Below are 20,757 nucleotides of genomic sequence, written 5' to 3' on the forward strand. Positions count from 1 at the left end.
TGTCCCCAGTACCACCAAGTGGGGGCCAGGAACAGTTGAGGTGACCCTCCAATGTTTCATAGCTACACTTCCTCAGGCATCTAGACTCTTCCCCTCCACACAGGGCCCATCCTTACCCCTGAGATGAACCAGGCCATTCTGAGCACACCTTCTTCTCACAAAGGCTGGTTCAGCTGCCATCTGTGACCTGTGAAGCCAGAGATCAGGTGAGTCTACTAAGGATTGCAAGCACCTCTGTTCTTAGGTCCATGCAACCTTGACAGACTGACCAGGTTCACAGGGGCCAGCCTTATGTCCTCCTACTTCTTGGGAGTATAGTGGTCAGCCTAGACAAAGACCCTGGCCAGGGGACTTGTTTTAGCATTGTGGGCAGGAGTCAGGGTCTGGGTGTCATGGTGATACCTCATGTCCAGAGATGGCATCTTCCAACCCCTCTGAACACCATGGGGATCCCCAAGGGCAGAGGAAGGGAGGGACAGGAAGAGGAGGAGGAAGCCTGGGGCTCAACCTCAGTGACCCCCAGCTGAGCATAGGTCTGACCTGGAAGCTGTCCCTCTCACAGGGAAATGGATGATCCAAGGGATGCAGAGGCTTCCACAGGGTCCAGAGCCCTGTCAAAAATTCCTGCTGACAATGACCACATGGGTGCTGTGTGGGGCCAACTCTCATCCCACTGCTTGCCTCCTTCAGTTCAGGCCTGCTCTATCCTCACCCTTGCCCAGTTCCTCTGGCCTGGAGAGGACACTCACCACAGGGGGCAGGGCCCTTGCCTCTGTCACTCGACGAACTCCAAGCAGTGTCTAGTGGCAGCAGGACTGGGTGCTACATGGAGAGGCCCTGAGTGGGCATAGCTGAAGCAGGCCCTGATAATAAAGAGATGGACTTGACAGAGGGACAAGGAGGGCAAAGGTTTACTCTAGAGGGACACCGAAGCTGCCCAGGGTTGCCCACACTGTCTCTGGCCTCATTCTGGGGGTATTGCTTGAGGGCACAAACAGGGGGCCCAAGGGCACCCGCCGACAGGCCAAAGTCAAACCAGATGGGCCATGGCCCCATGGGGCAGGCGGGCCATTCGTCACCGTTATCTGCCCCGCCGCCAAAATCACAAACACATTTTTTAGTGAAGGACTGGCTGCCACTGGCCTGTGGGCCCTGATGCCGCCCAGCTGTGACCACACGAGGTGGGGTGTTTGAGGGAGGAGTGCCCACGGTCTTGCACCCCTAGGCTGTGCTATGGTGTTTGGGGGAGGAGTAAAGAGGGTCTGGGTTGGGGGGGTGTACCTTTTGCAGTGGGCGTGTGATTCAGTGGTCATTTACTGGGCTGGAGATGGGGAGAGAGACCTAGAGACAAAAACAGAAAAAATAGAGGCAGTGATAGAGACAAGAGGTGTAAACTTGCCTGTCTCCAGTGCCCCTCCCACTGCAGACCTCTGGCAACCTGTGTGTGCCACCAAGCCAGTGGGGCAGCACACTCTTGCAGGGGGCCCAGTCTTACTCGGCTTAGCTATGTGGCATGGGCAGGGCTGAAGGCCTCCTGTGACCCATCCTCTCAGGGACCATAGATGAGGACGGGGCCAGTGCTCCATCTGGCCATCGGCAGTCCTACCCTGTGCTGGCATCCTCTGCCAACCAGCACCCTGGACCCCTGGTCAGGCCCCTGGGGTGGTGATGGGGGCTCTAGGAGAAATGGCCTGTGACGGGGTGGGCGTCCCTGGCGGGAAAGCAAACAGTGTCAGTGGCTAATGAGCGGGAACCAGGCCTGGGCTGAGGGCCTGAGGAGGGGCCAAGCCATCGCTCATCCTGACAGCAGGCAGTGGCGGGGGGGCGCTTAGACCAGAGATGGGGAGCCTGAGAGCCGACACAGGGTCCCCTGGAGACCCGACCCCACTCATAGATGGATGGACGGATGGACGGACAGAGGGGAGGTAGCCAGGCCCCTGCCCCCAGCTGTGGCCCTGACTGGATCCAGCTAGCTCCATTGTGTCCCTGGGCAGCTGCTCTGCCTCCAGATTTGACAGGACAAAGGAGGCTAACCAAATCTAGGACCCCCACATTGCATTCTGGGGAACAGAAATCCTGTGTCTCCAGGCCTGTATGGCCTTGAACCTCTGCTCCTCCCTGGGCTTCACTTTCCCCCTGTTTATAAGCCAGAGGTGAACAGGCATGTGTGAGGACCTCCCTGCACTGAACAACACCAATACCTCTCTTCCTTCCTGTGTGCAGGTCCCCGTCCACATCCCTCCCCCAAATGACTATGCTCCCAGCAGACTCTGAGGCAGTGAGGGGCTAACTCAGTGCCTGTTCTTCCTGGAGCCCTGAAGCAGTTCCCCCATTTCCTGGGTGAGAAGACTGAGGAAAGATAGGAAGCAGATAGACCTTTCCAGCAGCCTTTGCTCTTGGCCTCCCTTCTTCAGACAGGTGGGCAGCCTTCACCCAGGTGGTGCTGGCCTGCTTTCCCATTAGTCCTGAATGCCACAAAATTGCATTTCTGAGCCAAGTTTGACTCTGAGTGTGCTGCAAAGCTTCTCCTGGCATAGCCCCCATAGCCCCACAAAAGCCCAATGGTATGACCTGGAGGCGTCTGCCCGTGAGGTGTCCCAGCCGGGAGGCGTAGTCATAAATTCACACCACCAGCCGCCTTAGGGATAAATGTGTCATCGGCTGTGCGATTTATGAGTACACCCCCAGCCCGCAAGGCAGAGAAAACAAGAGTCTATGTACACATGATGTGGTGGGCAGGGATGGGGTATGCTGTGGGGTGGGGGCAAGGCAATGGGACATAGGCACATGGGAGGTGCAGGCACATGGACTTGCTGAGAGGGGGAAACAGATGAATACTTGTGAGGTGGGTTGGGGACACTGATACATTCTTCTTTCTCTCTCTTTTCTTTCCTTTTCTTTCTTTCTTTCTTTTTTTTTTTTTTTTTGTTTTTTTTGTTTTGAGGTAGGGTGTTTCTCTAGCCCAGGCTGACCTGGAATTCACTCTGTAGTCCCAGGATAGACTTGAACTCATGGAAATCCTCCTACCTCTGCCTCCCATGTGCTGGGATTAAAGGTGTGCACCACCATGCCCAGTTCTAATACATTCTTTTTCTCTTTTTTACTTTTTGGTTTTTTGAGGTAGGGTCTTGTTCTAGCTCAGGCTGACCTGGAATTCACTAGGTAGACACAAGATGGCCTTGAACTGATGGTGATCCTCCTACCTCTGCCTCCTGAGTGCTGGGATTAAAGGCGTGCGCCACCACGTCCGGCCCTCTACTATGTTCCTAAGGGGGCACAGGGACACATGCTACTGCTCACTGCTGTGTGGGAACATGAACGCATTTACACAAGGCAATGTGTATCTCAGATACATCCACACACTGACACACAGAGTGTTTGGGGATGTAATGGTTTGCCACTCAGGACATATGTGGATAGCTTCGCGGCCCCAGCCCACCCTTGGAGATGTGATCTTTCCCAGGGATGGGAAGACAAGGGAAGAGGACTCCTCATGCTCTTGTGTGTGCATATGTACACATGTGTGTTCAAGGTCTCCACTTAGCCCAGGTGGTCTCCAAGGAGGGCAGTGAGGGACCCAGTGCCATTACTGCCTGAGAGTCAAAGGCAGAGGTGAAGAGGAGGACATGGGCTGTGAGGACAGGCAAGGTCAAGGGGCTGGTGATGCCTCAGCCTTGCTTAGGGCTCTTTTGCTTTGAGGCTTGACTACTAGAGGCTGGGGAGCCAGGGAAGCCCAGCTTACAGAACACAGGCAGACAGCAGTGATAAGGGAGCAGAGCCATTACTCAGTCTGATCCCTTTGCCACCCTGCTTGCCACACTTGTTGACTGCCAGGCCCAATGCCTGTCTTGCTTATCAGAACAAGGGGCAGCAACGCTGCTGGCACCAATAGAACTCCATTTCTTGTCATCTTCTACAATCAACCTAGGCATTGTAGCCCAGGCCTGAGGACTCAGAGAGGACCACAGAAGGACTCCAGGGATCCTCAGAGAGCTCACAATCTCAGCAACAGAGTCTGCCTAGGACTTGGAAGGTGGGTGTGTTTAGGCCATTGGATGTTGGTCAATACTTTCTCAAGGGATCTGAGGTTCACTCCCTGAGGTTTTGTCCCAAGAATCTTGGCAGTGTGATTCTCTGGGACCTTCAGGTAGCAGTGGATCCCCAGCCAATTAAGAAGGGGTTGGCTGGTGTCTCAGAGGTAATCACAGTACAATCATGACTTCAAGTAAGGATAGACAAGGATCATTGATTCCCAAACTAGGAGTCCCACAACATGTACCTGCCAAGGATTTATTTGCTCAGCAGGTATCCCTGAGACCAGACACTGACACTAGGGACCTAGAGATCCTGGTCTCCAGGGATCCACAGAGAAAAGACTCACAAAATAAGGATCCTTGAGCAAGGGGCTCAGGCAAGGTATTTAGTACTGAGACTCTCAACTCTCCCTAAGGTCTATCCTTATATCTTCTACAGAGGAAGAATGTGGTATCCACTCAGGCTCTCTGTTCCTTGCTGCTGGTGCTTCCTGGCCCTCTATACTCCCCCCGCCCCCCCCGCACCACCACCTAGGCTGAATTCCTCAGGAAGGCAATGCAGTCTACATGCAAGAGCACCCTTAGCAGACAATCAGACACCAGTAGGTGAGGTGAATCAGGCTCAGCGTTCCCACCTCCAGCTACACTCAAACAGAAACAGCTTCCTTGCACCTGTGAAGGTTGGCAATAATTCTTCAAGAACATCTTTAAAGAAACAAAGCACAGGGAAAAGCAAATCACGGGCTGGAGAGATGGCCCAATGGTTAAGGTGTTTGCCTGTGAAGCCAGGTTTGATTCCCCAGGACCCACATAAGCCAGATGCATAAGGGGGCACATGCACCTGGAGTTTGCTTACAGTGGCTGGAGGCCCTGGCACACCCATTCTCTCTCTCTCTCAAATAAATAAGTAGAAAAGCAAATCATATCACAAAAGATTTTGATGCAGACACTGGGCTGGGCAGAGCTTGGTCTTTGGCCCATCCACAGGTATCACCCAAAACATTTCCTCATCCTGGGGGCCCCCTAGAAACAGAGACAGCCCCCTCAGCCAGTCAGAGGCCTTGGACTTGGCCATGACCTGCTGGGGACTCCCACTTCCATTTCACTGGATCTCCTTCTTCCGGAAGTAGGCACCCTAGGTCTACCCACATGACCCAGGCAGGAGAAGCAACTGCCCCAGGGTGCCATGTTTCAGAGGGTCAATCACATCATAGAAGGCCACTGGGCCAAGCAGGCAGAGTTTCTTCCTCTAGTCTCTCTGAGTATCCCTTTGTCCCAGCAACCTTGTGGTGTTGCCCCCAGGGTCGTGTGTGAGCCAGAGGAGGCAGAGCTGCAGGCCTGGTGGAGGCAGGGCAGGCTGGTTCATGCTGAAGTTGCTTCCCTGTGACATGTGGATCTGCCAGGCCCAGAGCCTCTGATCTGTCTGTCAAGCTTAGACAAACACAGCTAGATGAGCCTTCCCAAGGACACTGTAGTGGGGACAATGTCAGTGGGAAGAAGGAGGTTGGCTCCATTAGGAAGGGAGATGGATCAGGGATCTCTGCTGGGTTGGGTTTAGGGCCAAGAGACCTGAACTCCCAGGCCTCACCCCCAGCCTCTGCCCTCACTGCCCCAGTCATGAGCTATCTGTAGCGTCTGACTAGACGATCTGCTATGAGGGTCAAGGCACCATCCTGCCAGGTCAGACACGTGGTGCCTCTATCAGGCACCTAGAATCAGTCTTTTCAGAAAGGAGTTCCTCCTCTACCCCACCATTCCTGAGACAAGCTACCAGGGAACATATGAGTTAAAATGGCCTTGACTCCACCACTTTGGCTCTGAGAGGAGCTCTGTTAAGGTTGGGAGTTTGGGCAATGTGTCTGGCTCATGCCCTGCAGGTCCTGGAGCCTGGCCTGGGCTCTTGCCAGACTCTCCCACCAATACTGATTTCACACCTTTCCTGAGTATGTGCTCACACCTGGCTCATCCCTCAACACTCTTTGTCCAGCCTGCCCTCAGCACCTTGGGTGTGTGGGGGGCAGGGGAGTGGCAGGAAAACAGAACAGAGGCACCGACATCATCTCCTCTGGAGCAGAGTAGGCCCTGGGGGTGGCTTTACTGGGGAGGTCTTGCTGACTCTGGGAGGTTCTGTGGGACTGAGAACAGGACAGCTCCCAGGGTTCTCCTGAGGAGGACAAGTCACTCCCTGAGACATATGAAGAGGTCGTGAGCATGTGCAGCCACTCTAGACAGCACTGGGTGTGAAGGGCTCCAGGCGACACTGTGCTGCCCAGAAAGAGAGATGGGGGCTTGGGGATTTCCCCAAGGGCTGTTTAAGGAGAGAAGCACAGCCAAGGCCAGGCCTAGTCACTAGGATCAGTGACCCAGAAGACCCTCACTCCACGGGGGGTGTTGCTCCAAGTGCACCTAGCTGATTTATGTCCACCCAGGGGAGCTGGAGTTACTGCTGCAGAGGCCTGGCCCAGCCCTCTTCCACCTCCCCGTTTGGATCAGCAAGGTGGGGGTGGGGTGACTCTCAGCTGGTTTCCAGATGGGCTTAGTAGAAAGGGCACCTGGGGGACTGACACCCCAGTAAGGACCTTGCCGGTATTAGCAGGCTCTGACTTCACCCCGCGTCTCCCTCTCTGGGCTCTGTTTCTGTGACAAGCAGCCCCAGCGGTCCCTCTTCCCCACTGACTGGCCAGGGTGGGTGGGGGTGGGAGGGGGTGATTTATCACTAGCCGCCTGTCTTCCATCGGAAACGCTGGGGGTGGGCACAGACTCTACGGTGAGCTATGAGCCCCCAGGGTCCCGCCACCCACCCCAATGTTGTTGCTCCGTCTGGGCGGCGGGTGCAGGCCTCCCTTCACGTGGCCTGGGCCTGGGGGTACACTTTTCCCAGGGCCTCCTCCATGCGGGGCCACAGGCAGGTCAGCCCAGTTCTGAGACCTTCCCAGGCTGAAAAGGGCCCCAATGCAGAATGGCTGGGAGGTGGCAAGAGCCTCTCCTCCCGGCCCCCCACCCCAATCTTTGCGAACCTAGTATCTCGGGCGGAGGTAGCTGAGTGCAGCTGGCTGTCATCCACTACGTCCCCACTTTAGTGCCCATAGCAGAGGCCCAATAATTAAGAAGCAAACACCAGGGAGCGCGGGAGGGCGCACCTGGACTAGCCGGTGTCCTTCCCATGGGCGGAAGAGGAGGACCCTTATCTTGGGGTTTAACCTGCTGTCAGTGCGCGACAGAGGCAAGGGAGCCCAGGGGGGTCACCTTCTCTGTCTGCGACCGCGCGGCATACCCCTTGCCACCCCTAAGTTGATCCTCATTCTCCGCATCTCTTTTTGGGCGACCAATTGGGGCAATCCGCGCCCCTACTGCCCACTTCGGCCTGCGCTCGGCCCTCCGCAGGCATCTTCTGCAGACCATGAGCGCCCTCTGGTGTCACCTCTGGGTCACTGCGTCTAAAGGGAAGCCCCTAGAGATGGCAGAAACGCAGGATCACAGCCCCTGGCAGCCCCAACCCATTTCACAGTGAGAAAATAGAGACTCTCCTCAGGAGATCAGGCTCTGTCCACAGAAGATAGACTTGTGGCGTTACTAGTATTCCATCTGTTCTACTCCTTGGTTAGTCACTATCTGTGCACAAGTGGCACGTGTGGCTTGAGCTCCAAATGGATTTTTGTGCCCTCTGTCAGACAGGCTGGGAAGCTCCTAACTTGAATGGGGCCTTGGCTAGAAATGAAGGTCACAGGAGGGAGCACATAGTAAGCTAAGGCACTGTGGTGGGTCCAGTTGGTGAGACAGGTGTACCAAAGATGGAAGCCCAGGGGTTCAGCAGGCAATGATCAAGGATTCTGAAATCAGCCAGCCTGGGCTTGTAGTTTGTATAGGGGGACTGAACAGGGCCTTAAGAGGTTTCCCCTGGCTTGTGCTGACCTGGGAGGAGGCTGTGGCCATCGAAGGGACTAACTGGTAAGTGGACAAGACACTCCATGGCAGGTGTGTTATCTCTGAAGTGGAGGACAATACTGAGGGTCAGGATAAGGAAGAGGCATGTGCATTCAGGGGCACTGAGCTGGGACCATCCACTTCCCCACACTTGTTATAGGTTGAAGCCCTAGGCCTGACACGTGGAGGGTCAGCTCGGGGTCAGGAGTTGGGACTGGAAGTTTCTAAGCTACTGGGAAGGCCAGCCATTGGGGCCAAAATGCTGTCTTTGCACTAGCCAGGTGAGCTCATGGAGGACCAGCACAAAGGAGCTCCTGGAGGAACCATGCAGTCCAGCTGCCCCATGGGCCAGCAAGCAGGAAGTTCTTTATGTGTGACCACACTGTGATGTCCGTCTTGTTACCCCATCAGAGAAGCCTCTGCCCTGTGGCTCCTGTCCCTCAGGGTTGCCAGACTCATCTCCTCAAGCCCTGTGAGCAGCAGGCCTAGACTCCTTCCTGCAGCTCTTGCCTAGGCCTTGTCCCACAGCCCAGGGGGAACTCCTTCTCTTAGCTTGGAGCCACCTTGGGGCACCTGGCCACTTTCTCATAGGCCCATCAACTGCCTTCTAAAGGTTCTCAGTGAAGAGGAGAGTGGGGACCCTGGGAGCCCATCTCAGTTCTTCTCCAGCACAACCCAGTACAACCACAGAAAGTGCTTGTTGGGGATCTGGTTTTCACCTCTGGAAAGCAAGAGGTGATACCCTCCTTCCTGCAGCATATTCAAACTGACTTCAGTGTACCTCAATCATGGGTTCTGGGGATAGCAGGCCACCCCTCAGGAGGGTGAACAAAGAAAGGTGGCCTCTGATGGGTCTCTGATAAGGCCAGAGGGATAGCCACACAGTCAGCAGCAGTCCACAATGGGCCGGATGCCCTGCACCTGCCTACAAAGGAGGGGGTGGCCTCTGCCTCCAATCTGACTGGCAGCCTCGAGATAGCATCAGCCTACGGGAGGGTCATCTGTCTTGTCCCACAAAAGCCAGGACAAAAGCCATGTCAGTTGCAGCCTCCTCGACCTGGTCAGTAGTGGTCAGAAGAGGCCCAGGGCCTTCCTTTGTCCAGACCTGAGGCTCTTCACCAGGGTCCTGTTTGGGGTCCTTGAGAATAACAGCTTCCATTGTTCATAGGGCCAGTCAGGTGGGAACCTGACCAAGGGCAGGAAGGGGTCCCTGACCCAGGTACTTCTAGGTTGGCTCCAGTAGTGAGGAAGGTGCTGCCTCTTTCTTTGGGCAAGTAGAGAGGAATCAGAGTACCTAGTTGCTCAGCTCCAGGGTAGAGACCAGAAAATGGAGGCCCTCTTGCTTACCTGGGCAGAGAGTCAGGGGACTTGTTGGAGAGGCAGGAGGTGAGCTAAGAGTATGGGTGTAAAGGCCATCATGTGCCGGGCATGAAGAACAGCATGTATAAAGGCCTAAGCAGGAGGCAGCGCCAGTGGGATGACATGAGGGAGCTGAACAGCAGAGGCTATAGGGTGGCAGGTGGGGACAGTGCTCTCAAATAGGAGCAGCACGGAGTTCTGGCAGAAGTGAGGCTAGGACTGCTGCTGCAGGTTGGAAGTAGGTGGCATGGGGAAGAATTGGGAGTACTTAAAGGGGCCAGCAATGTAGGAGGAGATCTGGCTCACTCCAGGCCATGATTTCAGAAGCCTGGTATCCACACACTTGCAGGGTCTATGCGCACGTATCTGTCACCTGGCCCAGCCTAAGTTCCAGAGGCCAATCCCTCACTCAAATGGCCCAGGGATTCTCCATGGACCACGGACCCCCACCCACCTGTTCTCACCACAGAGTCACTCTAATTACATCTATTTATCTCTGGCTGCTCTGCAAGTTGTCCACACAGCAAGGTCACTGACAGGAGACATCTCAACCACTCCCAACCCCCAGCTGTCCTTGGAAGGTCCTCCTGGCCCCTAGAGCCAGTCCCTAGAAAGACTCAGTCAGTCTGTATACTGCTACAAGCCTCCTCACTGCCCGAGGAATCTGTGTTTATAGCATCAGCACTACCCACAGTGACCTCTGACAGAGGCAGGAGAATTTACCCACCGACTCCTGTTTTCCCCGAGGCCAATTTGGCAGCGTGTAAAGATATTATTGTGTCCCATTTGAATAGCCTCCCTCTGGGTCTTTCCTGGGGCTTGGTGAGGGGAATTCTAGGTGGTGCAAAAATCGCCAGATGAGGAGGAGAAGGTTTATTCAGCACCGTTGAGGGGCGAGAGGGGAATTTTCGCAATGTCGAGCCTGGCTCCTCCACCTCCCTAGGTGTGGAGGGCATGGGGCGTCTCACTCTCGTAGTGCTTAGAGCGCTTGCGTTACCACGTGGATCTGGGCCTGTCCAGCCGGGGCTGGGGGTGGGTGGGATTTGGGGCTGGGGAGGAGGAGGAAGAGAAGGCGGATCCAGGTTAGGGCGAGGGCTCTTCCGGTAGGGGTCGGTAGAGTTTGCAGGGCGTCGTTGCTCAGCGTCAGTCCCTTCTTAGGAAGCACCGGCGCTGTCGGGCTGGTCCACCAGCGGAGCGGTCAGCGACAACTCGTGCGCAGCGCGAGCTCGCCTGTGGTCGCGCAACCTCCGCAGGCGGCCCAGTAGCAGCGCCAGCAGCAGCGCGTGGAGCAGCCCGAGAACGAACAACGCGAGCTGCGCCGCCAGCGCCCCCCAGCAGAGCGGGCCTGGCGCGCAGACGGCCCGCAGCTCCTCCTCGGCCAAATAGGGCAGCACGCGGCCGCGAAGCTCGGGGGGCGCGGCGCAGCGCAGGTCGCGGTAGAGCTCGCGCTCGGGCCGGCCGGCCAGCCAGGCGCGCAGCGGCAGCAGGTGGCAGTCGCAGCGCCAGGGGTTGGCGCCCAGGTGAGCGGTGCGCAGCACGGGCAGTGCATCCAGCAGCCCAGGCGGCAGCGCCGTCAGGTTGTTGCCGGTCAGCACCAATTCCGTGGTGTCGAGCGGGAAGGCGGCCGGCAGCGAGGCCCACGTAAGCCCGCGGCGCCCGCAGTCCACCTGTGTCCCTGCGCAGCTACACGGCGCGGGGCAGCCCACGGCCGGGTGGCCGGGCGCAGCCAGCAGCAGGAGCAGTAGGCTCAGCTCCCCGCGCGGCCCTGGAAGAGAAGCGCCGCGGTGAGTCGGTCGTGCCCTTGCCGCCGGACGCCCGGGCGACGTCCTTGAGCGCCGGGAGCGCGGCTGGGGCCCGCTCCCTCCACCTCTGTAAGCCCGTTCCTCTAGTTCATAGGTCCCTCCACCCCAGTGCCCTGCGCGCGGGCTGGATATCCCCTCCAAATCTGATCCAAGCCTTTTCCTGTTGCATCCCAAACCAGAACACCTCCCAACGTGGTTCTGTCCAAGAAGAGGTAGACCCGACGACCCCAGAACTCACGAGAGCCCATGGCGAGGACCGCAGCCCAATTCGTTCTGGAGTGGGAGGCGTTGGCTGGAGAGCCTGCCTTCGCCCTCCAGGCCCCGCGCGCTGTACAGACCACAGTGCTGCCGTCTGGCTAGAAATAACCCCGAAATGCAGCGTTGCAGCTGTAGATAGGGCGCTATCGCCAGGGCCCACCAGCCGCTCCGGCTTCCGCCCCCCACCCCGGCCCGCTCGCAGGGGCGCATGGAACACTCTGACACTTGCAACAACGTTCACCAACATTGTTCTCCTGTCACCAGGACAGGACTAGGCATTCGCAACTGAACAAAACGGAGCATGGGAGTGTGTGGGGTGGGATCTTGTGGATGGAGAGATGGAAAAGGTCAAGGGCTGGGATCCCAGCGCGACAGTGCTCCTGGGAAGAGAGGATGTCTAGCAATAGGCAGATTAAGACTGTCTAAGCATAGGGTTGCCCTTCCTCACCCGCCCCTGGAACCCTGAAGATCAGCCCAAAGTGTGGGTTAGGGGCATGGGCAGTCACATTCTGGCTCCGCCCTCATCCAAGCAGCCTCCAGATCTGGGGGCTTCTCAAAGGCCTTAGCCACCCAACTCTGCCCGCTTTTGTTCCAAACTGTGTGGGTGAGGGGCAGGGGAGAATCTGGCCCATCTAGGCACAGAGTAGGGTGTAAGTATACAGTATACACAATAGGAACCGGCAGAAGGAGGGCTCCCAAGTCCGCTCGGCGGTACTGGGTGAGTGACTAGGCCAGTAACCCTGGCATGGCACCTCCCTTCCTTGGTTTATTGGCCTGCTGGAGCTGTCACCTGGGGAGGGAGATCTTGGAAGCTGTACCCATTAGCTCTTGCACCCTCAAAGGCCAGAGGGAGCTGGCTGGGGAGGGGTTGTGGGCCAGGCCCCTTGGAAGCAGATACAAATAGGACCTGGAAGGGTGGATTCTGAATAAATTAAGATCATCCGGGGGCTGTGGTTTCCTGGCTCTAGGTTGGGAACAGTCCAGTCAGAGCCACTGGGTTTAGGGTGGGGTCCAGGCCAGTCTGGGGTCCGGGGGGAGGAGGGCCAACCCGGAGATGGGTATTCAACTCGTGGCCACGTGGGTGGGCCAGGCGTCACTGGTCTTGCATTTGCTGTTTCATCTTCTGCAGCATCTCCTGCATGCGCCTCAGCTGCAGATGGAGGACGACAGACGAGAGATGACGTGACCGGAAATGCCTGGCCCCGCCCCCCTCCTTCGCACTCAGTCACCCTGGCCCCAACCCCTGGACCATTATTACCTCCTCATCCTTCATCCTGATGAGCTTCTCAGTCTCCACATCAGGGGTGGGCAGCGGGAGGATTGGGATGGGGCTCTCCATGCGACTGTCTTGTGTCAGCTTACTGCAGAGTGAGGGGGACAGCAGTGTTGGGAGGTTCAGGGAGGTGGGGGACGCCTGGCCAATCCCTGCCACAGCCAAAGCCCTTGGGCTGACTGGGTCCAAGTTCGGGTCTCAGGGGAGTGCATGATCTGGAGCTGGGCCTGCCCTTCAACAGCCAGCCCAAAGGGTGAGGAGACTGGGGGCCCACCTGGTCATCTGCTGGATGCAGTGCGCACGGTAGTTCTCATAGTGTACGTCGCATGTCACGTCTTTGAGGTCATGCATGTGAGTGCGGATGAGCATGTTTCGCAGCTTCACAAAGTCGCAGTGTGCCTGATTTTCCACTGTGGAGCAGGAGAAGACAGTGGGTTGCTCCAACCTAGGGGAGCCTCCCACCCAGGACCCAGTTCCCCATGCCTCAACTCACCCTCCACGATTCCCCAGGGGTAAAGTCGACCCCGGACCCGCTGTCCCTTGGCTTCCACCACGGTGTTGCTACCAATAACTGCGAAAGGCGCGCTCTCCTGGGGAAAGGGAACAGGGCTCAGCCCAGCCCATTCTGTAGGAGTGCAGGCTCAGTGGCAAAGGGACATGACCACCCTTCTAGTGGCAAAGGGACATGACCACCCTTCTAGTATTGCCATCATCCACCTTCCACCTGGCACTGCCCTCTTCTGGTGTCTCTACTGCCCACTGAAGCTACCGAGCTGCACAGCTTATAATCTTAGGGCCTCTGTCATGCTGTGCATCCTTCTGGCCTTTCAAGAATCACCTGCCTAGCTTCCTCCACTTCTTGGCAAAGCAGAGACCATGGCTCCTATTGGACTACCCTGTCTACCTGCTCCTGATCAAATGGCCACCTGTGTCTGGCTTGGATCTTTGTCATCACCACCCTAGCTGCTGAGGTACCCAAAGCCACCACCCACTGGAGCTCAGAATTCAGGGAGCCAGGTCATGCCACTGCTCTGGGTCACTGGCCAGGATGGTCCTCACAAGTGCTCCAGTAAACACCTATGGGGGAGGGGTGTCCAAATGACCAACCATGGGCCAGACAGGAACACAGGAGACCCTTACCCTAGTGCTAGAGGCACATGTTCTCTACCCTCTGGACAAATGAGTCCTGACTGCATCAGATGGACCAGGGTGTTCAGCTCTTTCCCAGGTCCTGTGTGGCCTCCAGCATTCTTTCAGGCCACTGTCCATGACCTCACTCCACCCTGCTGCGTTCTCACCTTCAGTTCCCGGTCCTGCTGCTTGAAGTCCTCATCTTCATCAGAGTCACATTCTGGAAACTGGTACACATGGATCCCAAACTTGTCAATCTCCTCCCGGATCTGTAATTGAAGAGCAAGGGTTGTCAAAATCAGAGCTGGTTTTGGCATCTTTGGCTAGACCCCTCTGTCATGGTAGACTCACCCGCTCCTTCAGCTTCCGAATCTCGCTGGGAACCAGGCAGTCAGCTTTAGCTATGAGGGGCACAATGTTCACCTTCTCATGCAGAGCCTTCATAAAGCCCACATCCACTGGGCGCAGCCTGCAGAGAAGAGCCCAGATAGGGGTGGGCATGCCCAGAGGGCCAGTGACGCAGTGATACAAACAGCCCTCCCCAGCCTGGCCCGGGAACACCACATACCCATGCCCAAAGGGGGAGATGAAGTACAGGCAGCAGTGCACCCTATTGTCTTGGATGTTCTTGCGGTTGAGGCCACTCTCATCGCGGAAATACTGCTCAAACTGTTGGTCCACATAGTCAGTGATAGGCTTCCAGCTGGGAGGGGAGGGAACATGAGGCTGTCTTTAAGGGTGGCCTACTGGCCAGAGGGAGGCCAGAGTTGGCTGAGGCAGAGACCTGCTCCTTACCATTCAGAGTTGTTCACAGCATCCCCGAAGCCTGGCGTGTCCACAATGGTGAGTTTCAACTTGACCCCTTTCTCCTCAATGTCTACAGTGTGCTTCAGGATCTCTACTGTTTGGTTGATACGTTCTGCAGAGGGAATGGATCACCTCCTACCCTCAGCCCACACAGCCAGGAGCCTTGTCTTCACCCATTCTAGTGCCTTGGCCTGGGCCTCAGGGCCTCACTGTTCTGGACCACCTCTCCTGGATGCTGAACAGGGAACCAGGCCTCAAGGGGAGTAGGAGAATGCCCTCTTGGGGAACCCCACGGCAGAAGCGAATGGATTGGTGAGGGCTGTGGGGAGGATACTCACCCTCTGCACTCAGCAGCTTCCGGTCCTTGTACAGGTCGGTCAGGAAGAGGCTATGGACTAGTGTGGACTTTCCCAAGCCTGACTCACCTGCCCACAGGTCCAGTGAAGAAGCTTAAGTTAGGTATGGGCTGAGCTGGCCTGGCCAGTGGTCCCAGCTACTCCCCCCAGCATTCTGGCCCACTCACCAGCCACCATGAGAGTGAAGTCGAAGCCCTTCTTCACTGACTTGCGGTGCACCTGGTTGGGCAGTGTGGCGAAGCCCACGTACTGCTTGTCGATATCCTGGGAGCAGGGTGGGGCAGGTCAGGGGCAAACCTGGGATCCTTTGCTGCAGCCCATGGCCCTATCTCCTCCCTCCTTGGCTCAGATGAGGAGACAAAGGTGGCAGCCCCTAGGGTGGGGTATTTCATTGGCAAAAATAGAGTGAAGGCTTGTGAACCAAGACCTAGAGGTAGGAATATAAGCTGAGAGGGTGGTGGGTGTTGCCTTAGTTTCAGCAGGAACCCACTGGTGAACTGGGTGAGGCATGGAGGATGTCAGGTTTACAGATGGTATCCTCCCTTGGTGGTGCAGGAACCAGTACTAAGACACTTCCCGCCCAAGACACATCCAAGACCCTCGATAGGTGGAAGAAGCCACACCTCATCCGTACTTAGAACACCAGGGTGGGTGGCTCAACTGGCCCAAATCCAGCCCTGAGGGTGGCGGCTGCAGCAGTGGCGGAGTAGGAGGAACTATTTATAGACAGAGGCGCTCAGCTACCCGCCATCCCCGCTCAGTCCTAGCAGACCTACCCTGTGGGCCCCTGCCACTGTCCCAGAGCTTGAGGGTCCTGGTGAGGCAAGCGTGCACACACTGACCCACCGTTCCACTGCACACACACAAACACACACACAACACACACACACACCTTGAGCCGCCTCTGGGCCTGGGTGCGGGGTGACAGCAGCTGCTCCACCAGGCGATCCTGGGGTGCTGCCAGTGAGTCCATCGCGGCGACCCTGCAGACCCTGCCGGCTGTGTTCAGACCCCAGACCAGAGATCCAGGCCAGCCGAGGCCAGGAGGTGGCGAGTGACTTACGCCGGGTATTGCTTTTAAGCCCTCTTCTGGGCCGTGTTTTGCAAACGCGGGAACTGAGGCCCGGAGAGGGGACGGCGCTTACCCAGTGGACCGCGGGCCCCAGAGGCCGTCCGAGCCATGCCCCTGCCTCTGCGAGCGCGCCCAAGCAGTGGCAGCGTCGCAGCCCCGGCAGGCCTGGCTCCCGCACTCGAGCCGGAGGCGGGGCTTCGCGGACGCTCCGGCAGGGGGCGGCGGAGACCGTCACGCCCGGCGTCGCCGGGAAACAGTCGCCTGGAAATTGGGCCGCGGGCGGAGCCGCAGGAAGGCGGCCGCGGAGGGCCGGGCTCAGCGGAGGCGCGGGGGCGGCAAGCGCTTCGCGCACCCGGAGCCCAGCCGTGGCATCGCAGTCTGGGTCCAGGCATCTGGGCGGGGCAGTGGCGCGGACAGGCCGGGTCCCAAGCGGGTGGCGCGGATGTTTGGAGCCACGGAGCATCCCGCCCCCGAGATGCGGTGCGGCGACCTCCCGACAGAGGGCGCCGGGGACGCTCCGAACCCTCGCGCACCCTCGCGGAGCCGCCTCGGTCAACTTGACCCGCGCTCTCCTCGCCTGGGAGCCTCCTGACCGGTCCCGGCGCCCACACTACCCACGGACACACCTTCTTGGTACTAGTCCCCGTTCCCTGGAGGCCAATCTCCCGTGTGGGCAAGCGCAATCCACTCTTTCCTCCCGTGGCATACTCAAATGTGGGGGTAATTCGATGGGGGCAGAATCTGCCTCTCTCGCAAAGTCCAGCTGTGACCTGCCCTTGACCCCTCCCTGGAGGCTTAGGGTGGGTAGAGGGGGCGCAGGGCGTAACAATTCACAACCCCCCTTCCCTCCAAACTTGGAACCCCTAGTTAGCTCGCTAGGCAAAACCTCCGCCCACAACGTGGCACCACCGATGTCCCCAGATGTCCCCGGGAACCACAAGGGTCGGCTGAGCCAGGAAACCACTCTCCGTGAGCCACAAAACCCTTCCATATCCTTTACCTCCCAGCCCCACCAGAATCAGAACAAACCCGCACCAAAAGGCTGGACAAGCCTCTGGCCAGTGTGGAGTAGGAGGGCCAGGAGACCCCTCCCCCACGCAGGCCCCATCCCTCTTGGCGTCCTGGAGGGGCCTCCACCCTGGGTTCTGGCACCTGGGGAGGAGGGTGGGCTCACTGCTGGGAACAGGAGATCTATTCATCTCAAGGCCAGGGAGTAAGTCACTCAGTCTGGATCCCAGAAAGCTGCCACTAGCCGGGCTCGCTCATGGTCCAGACCTGTAGTTGGCTTCTGTTCTTCCCCATCCTCCACTCTACCCTGACCACTTCAGTCAGCCCTCCACTTAGAATTCACATGTTAGCATCTCCCACCCAGGGCGTCTCCCTGAAGATCAGGAAGACAGCCCAGGACTGGGCCTCAGGCTGGGAGGGAGGCTCAACACAACACACCTTGGTGTTAAATCGAGCTGGTCGGTTTCATACTGCTTGAATTTCTCCATTGGGAAAGCACAGCTTTTAAAGAGGTCCAGGCGAGGAGGCCAGTGGTTTCCCTACTCTCCACTTGCCATCCATCATTCAGGCTGCTCCACAGAGACTATGCATTTCCTGGGGGCCCTTAAGGGAGGGGCGCTGCCTCCTCCTTCCTCTGCTCCTCCAGGCACAACAAATATTCCTCAGGGCTTCCAGAGCTACATGGCACAGCTGCACCCACCTCCTGGCTGTGCCCGAGTTTCACCCCACCAACCATCCTTAGAATCCCCTAGAGTCAGCTCTGGAAACAGCAGGCATAGCCTACAACCCTCATCACTGCCTGAGACAGGGTAGGGGTGCAGGGGGCAGACGATGCTCCCCCCACATACACACATACACAGCTGCTCCCACCTCCCTCACATAGGATAAGAAGGAAGCCTGGTTGAGCTGAGGCTCCCTATCACCACAGTAGTCACTGAAGAAACTGTGTATTTCTCACATCTCCCCCTCCCCCAAGCTCACAGGGGTCTACCCCAAACACCTGCTCCGCCCTCCCCCCCCCCTTTCTTCTGGATCTCCCTTCCCTCTGCCTTGGCCTGGTACTCTCATCCTTTGGGGCTGGAGGCAGGGAACAAGGCTCCTAACTGACCTCAGAGGATGGGCAGACACAGGCCTGAAGGGGCACACACTTCAACAAGAGGAGAGTCCCCATCGGAATGGGCAGGAGAACCCAGAGAGTGCTGAGCAGCAGGTGCTAGAGTCAGGCGACTCAAAGTCCCCTTAGGCCAAACTTGGGGCAAACCCAAACCTAGGGGACATCTAGATTCCATCCTCAGCAACCTCTGGCCCTTTCCCTCTCCCTTAGACAATAGCCCAGCAGCTGTGCGTCCTGGATCAGGCTTTGTCTGATTCGCTGGGATGGGGATGGAGAAGCAGCTCGCTAGACCTGCTCCCCGGGAGCCCCTCCCGATAAGCTTCATCAGCCCTGGGCGGGGCCTGTTCCTTCCTCGAGACTGGCACTCTCCAGCTCCCCCCACCTGCCAGGTACCTATAGTCTGCCTACTACAACCTGGGCTAGGACTCTTGGGTTTCTCCACTGCACCTACGTGAAGATTGTCAAGGACCATCTGGTGCCAGAAATGGGCCCTTCTTTCCTTCTTCAAACATAGCCGAGCTAAGGCCACACAAAAACCAAGTGGGGAGGGAGCCTATCGGCCTTCTGGTTACTCACTCCCACCCCACGCTCTGGTATCACAGAATGGCTTAACCCCAGCTTTCTTGAGTTTTCACAGGGGTACCCAGGCCAGCCAGACACTAGGTCCTGCCTTCGCAGAGGGCGGGGACTAGGCCAGTTCCTTTGAAAGGCCACAAGCCTGTTTGTTCCCGTGGGCTGGAGGACCCGCTGGGATGATTCAGATCAGACCTTGGAAGCCCTGGGTATGTCAGGGAAAAGGCCCCGTCATAGACTAGTGAGCATGAATTTGTGTGTGGGAGGACACAGAGGGGCAGTGGAGTGATCAGCAGCTCCCCTTGACACTGCTCATGGTGCTGATGGACCCAGCTTCTGGTCTGTCCATGATTACAGCTTCACCCAGGAGCCCCAGCACATGGCTTTCAGGCCAGGTCAGGAAAGAGATGCTGGCCCTGCTAGACCAGTGGGAGAGGGGCCTCCGCGTTCACCTTCCTTCCTGAGGGGGGCACAGGCCCCTACTGTGTAGATCAGGGGATCAACCCCTAGGCCCCTCTTCCCCTCCGCAGCCCGAGGCGCGGCGGCGCTGCCCCCCCCCCCACAGACAATCTATTATCGCCACAGGGCTGGATGGGGCCGGCGGGGGCGGGGTCGCGCCAAGGCGCCACCGGGCATCGGTGCCACCATGGGTGACAGCCGACCGACCGGGTCTCGCGACAGGCTGAAAGGCGGCGGCGCAATGCCAGTACCTGCTTGTCTTCTGCGCAGTCGGGGCCGCGGTCGGGGTCGGGGCGAGTCCAGAAGGGTGCCGGCCGGCGGGCGGGGGGAGAGACGAGAGAGACCGTGAGCGGCGGGCGGGCGGGCGGCAGGGACAATGGCGCGCGCGGGCACGCGGCGGGCGCCGGGCTCACCTGGGGTCGCCAGCTTGCTCTTGTATCGCAGTCCTGTGCTCATGGTGGCCGCCGGCGGGGGACTTGCGGCGACGGACGCGCGGGCGGGGCGGGGCGCGGCGACGAGCGGCGGAGCCGAGGCCCGGCTGCGGGGTGACCCGCCCCTCCGCGCCGCCACCGCCCGCCCCGCCCGCGCGCCCGCCAGCCAATGGGCGCCCGCCGCGCCCACGCGCGACCCGCGATGCCGGCGGGGGCGGGGGCGGGGACTGAGCGCCCCCCGGTGGTCCCCGAGCCTCGGGCGCCTCCGGGCGACGCCCCGGCCTGCCCGCACGTCTGGCAGCGGGGCTGCTTCCTCTTCCCTACTCGGGAACCCCACTCTGTCGCTGTCATCCAGCCCAGGCCCAGACTGCACGCCCCCACTGTTGCGGAGACCCCGGCCCAATACGGGGCCTCCGAGCATCATCCGTGTGTCCATTCTGTATGGCAGTCTCACGCAGACCCGCTAAGATCCACCTCACTGAGGTCAACGGATACCCTCGCTTCTTCCATCACTGCGGACTTGGGAGGGGGAAGGCCTGGGAGCCCTGTTCTAGTACTGGTTATCGGACATTAGTCCCGTATCCCAGTTCTCTTGCTGGGTAAAGGGCAGCTCCGCACCGGAAGTACACACACACACACACACACACACACACACACACACACACATCCTAGGCAAGGAGCAAAGCACAGGGTAGGCTGGCAGTTGGTTGGGTCTGACCTCTCTGTTCTGGTTTTTAAATGGGAGCATTCGTGGTGTGGAACAGGAGTGGTCCAACCTAAAGCCTGCCTTCACGTCTGTTCTCCAACTCTACCCTGGGTGCTCTGCAGACCCACAGGCTGTGGGGTGTGCCTCATTCTGCCCTAGGAAGATGGATTTCAGGGAGAAGAGGGACATTATGAAGCTAGGGTCAGGGTCTGAACGCCTGGGTTGACTGTCTCTGGGCAAAGTGGGGTGCTGCTCAGCTTCTTTGGTCCCCGAGTCACTAGCCCCCTGCACAGACCTGTTTGTGGGCTCAGTAAGTGAAAAGGTCACATAAGCAGCATTTTTGTTCCAAAGTCCTTGCTCTCCTCCATTCTGTGGCCAAAATCCAGCCATTTTCACATCAGGAACCTCCTACAGGTCTAGAATTGTCACTAGCATGGGGCTGCTCCACAG

At 58.2% G+C, this 20,757-nt stretch overlaps 2 protein-coding genes across 6 annotated transcripts; both read right to left on the reverse strand.

Annotated features, from left to right (window-relative positions):
• Nucleotides 1–10,175: 10,175 nt before the first annotated feature.
• Nucleotides 10,176–11,367, reverse strand: Gp1bb (glycoprotein Ib platelet subunit beta). The gene is made up of 2 exons (XM_004670847.2): nucleotides 11,358–11,367; nucleotides 10,176–11,082 (listed from the first exon to the last, which is right to left on the reverse strand). The coding sequence occupies exons 1-2, from the start codon at nucleotides 11,365–11,367 to the stop codon at nucleotides 10,472–10,474; spliced, it is 621 nt and encodes a 206-aa protein (XP_004670904.1). The 3' UTR covers nucleotides 10,176–10,471.
• Nucleotides 11,368–11,609: 242 nt separating this feature from the next.
• Septin5 (septin 5) lies at nucleotides 11,610–19,697 on the reverse strand. Of its 5 annotated transcripts, none has more exons than XM_004670764.2 (12): nucleotides 19,584–19,697; nucleotides 19,422–19,432; nucleotides 15,112–15,208; nucleotides 14,927–15,013; nucleotides 14,577–14,700; nucleotides 14,350–14,484; nucleotides 14,133–14,250; nucleotides 13,949–14,050; nucleotides 13,144–13,240; nucleotides 12,925–13,060; nucleotides 12,636–12,738; nucleotides 11,610–12,527 (listed from the first exon to the last, which is right to left on the reverse strand). In XM_004670764.2, exons 1-12 carry the CDS (start codon nucleotides 19,624–19,626, stop codon nucleotides 12,471–12,473), a joined length of 1,110 nt encoding a protein of 369 aa, XP_004670821.1. In that variant the 5' UTR covers nucleotides 19,627–19,697; the 3' UTR covers nucleotides 11,610–12,470. The 5 variants fall into 5 exon arrangements, with proteins under 5 accessions (XP_004670821.1, XP_044988300.1, XP_044988299.1 ...); XM_045132365.1 differs by having other exon boundaries at nucleotides 15,112–15,317; nucleotides 19,584–19,686; XM_045132364.1 differs by lacking the exon at nucleotides 14,927–15,013 and having other exon boundaries at nucleotides 19,584–19,635.
• Between the last annotated feature and the right edge of the window lie 1,060 nt (nucleotides 19,698–20,757).

The sequence above is a fragment of the Jaculus jaculus genome, chromosome 13 (assembly GCF_020740685.1).
Source record: "Jaculus jaculus isolate mJacJac1 chromosome 13, mJacJac1.mat.Y.cur, whole genome shotgun sequence".
In the NCBI taxonomy this organism is placed as follows: Eukaryota; Metazoa; Chordata; class Mammalia; order Rodentia; family Dipodidae; genus Jaculus; species Jaculus jaculus.

Excerpts from the sequence above, each read along its gene's own strand:
- Septin5 (XM_004670765.3), bottom strand. The coding sequence starts at position 15,917 with ATGGACTCACTGGCAGCACCCCAGGATCGCCTGGTGGAGCAGCTGCTG. Across the intron at positions 13,061-13,143 it reads CCCCTGGGGAATCGTGGAGG|TGGAAAATCAGGCACACTGC; the intron begins GTGAGTTGAGGC and ends CCTGCTCCACAG. Across the intron at positions 12,528-12,635 it reads TCAGGATGAAGGATGAGGAG|CTGAGGCGCATGCAGGAGAT; the intron begins GTAATAATGGTC and ends CTCCATCTGCAG.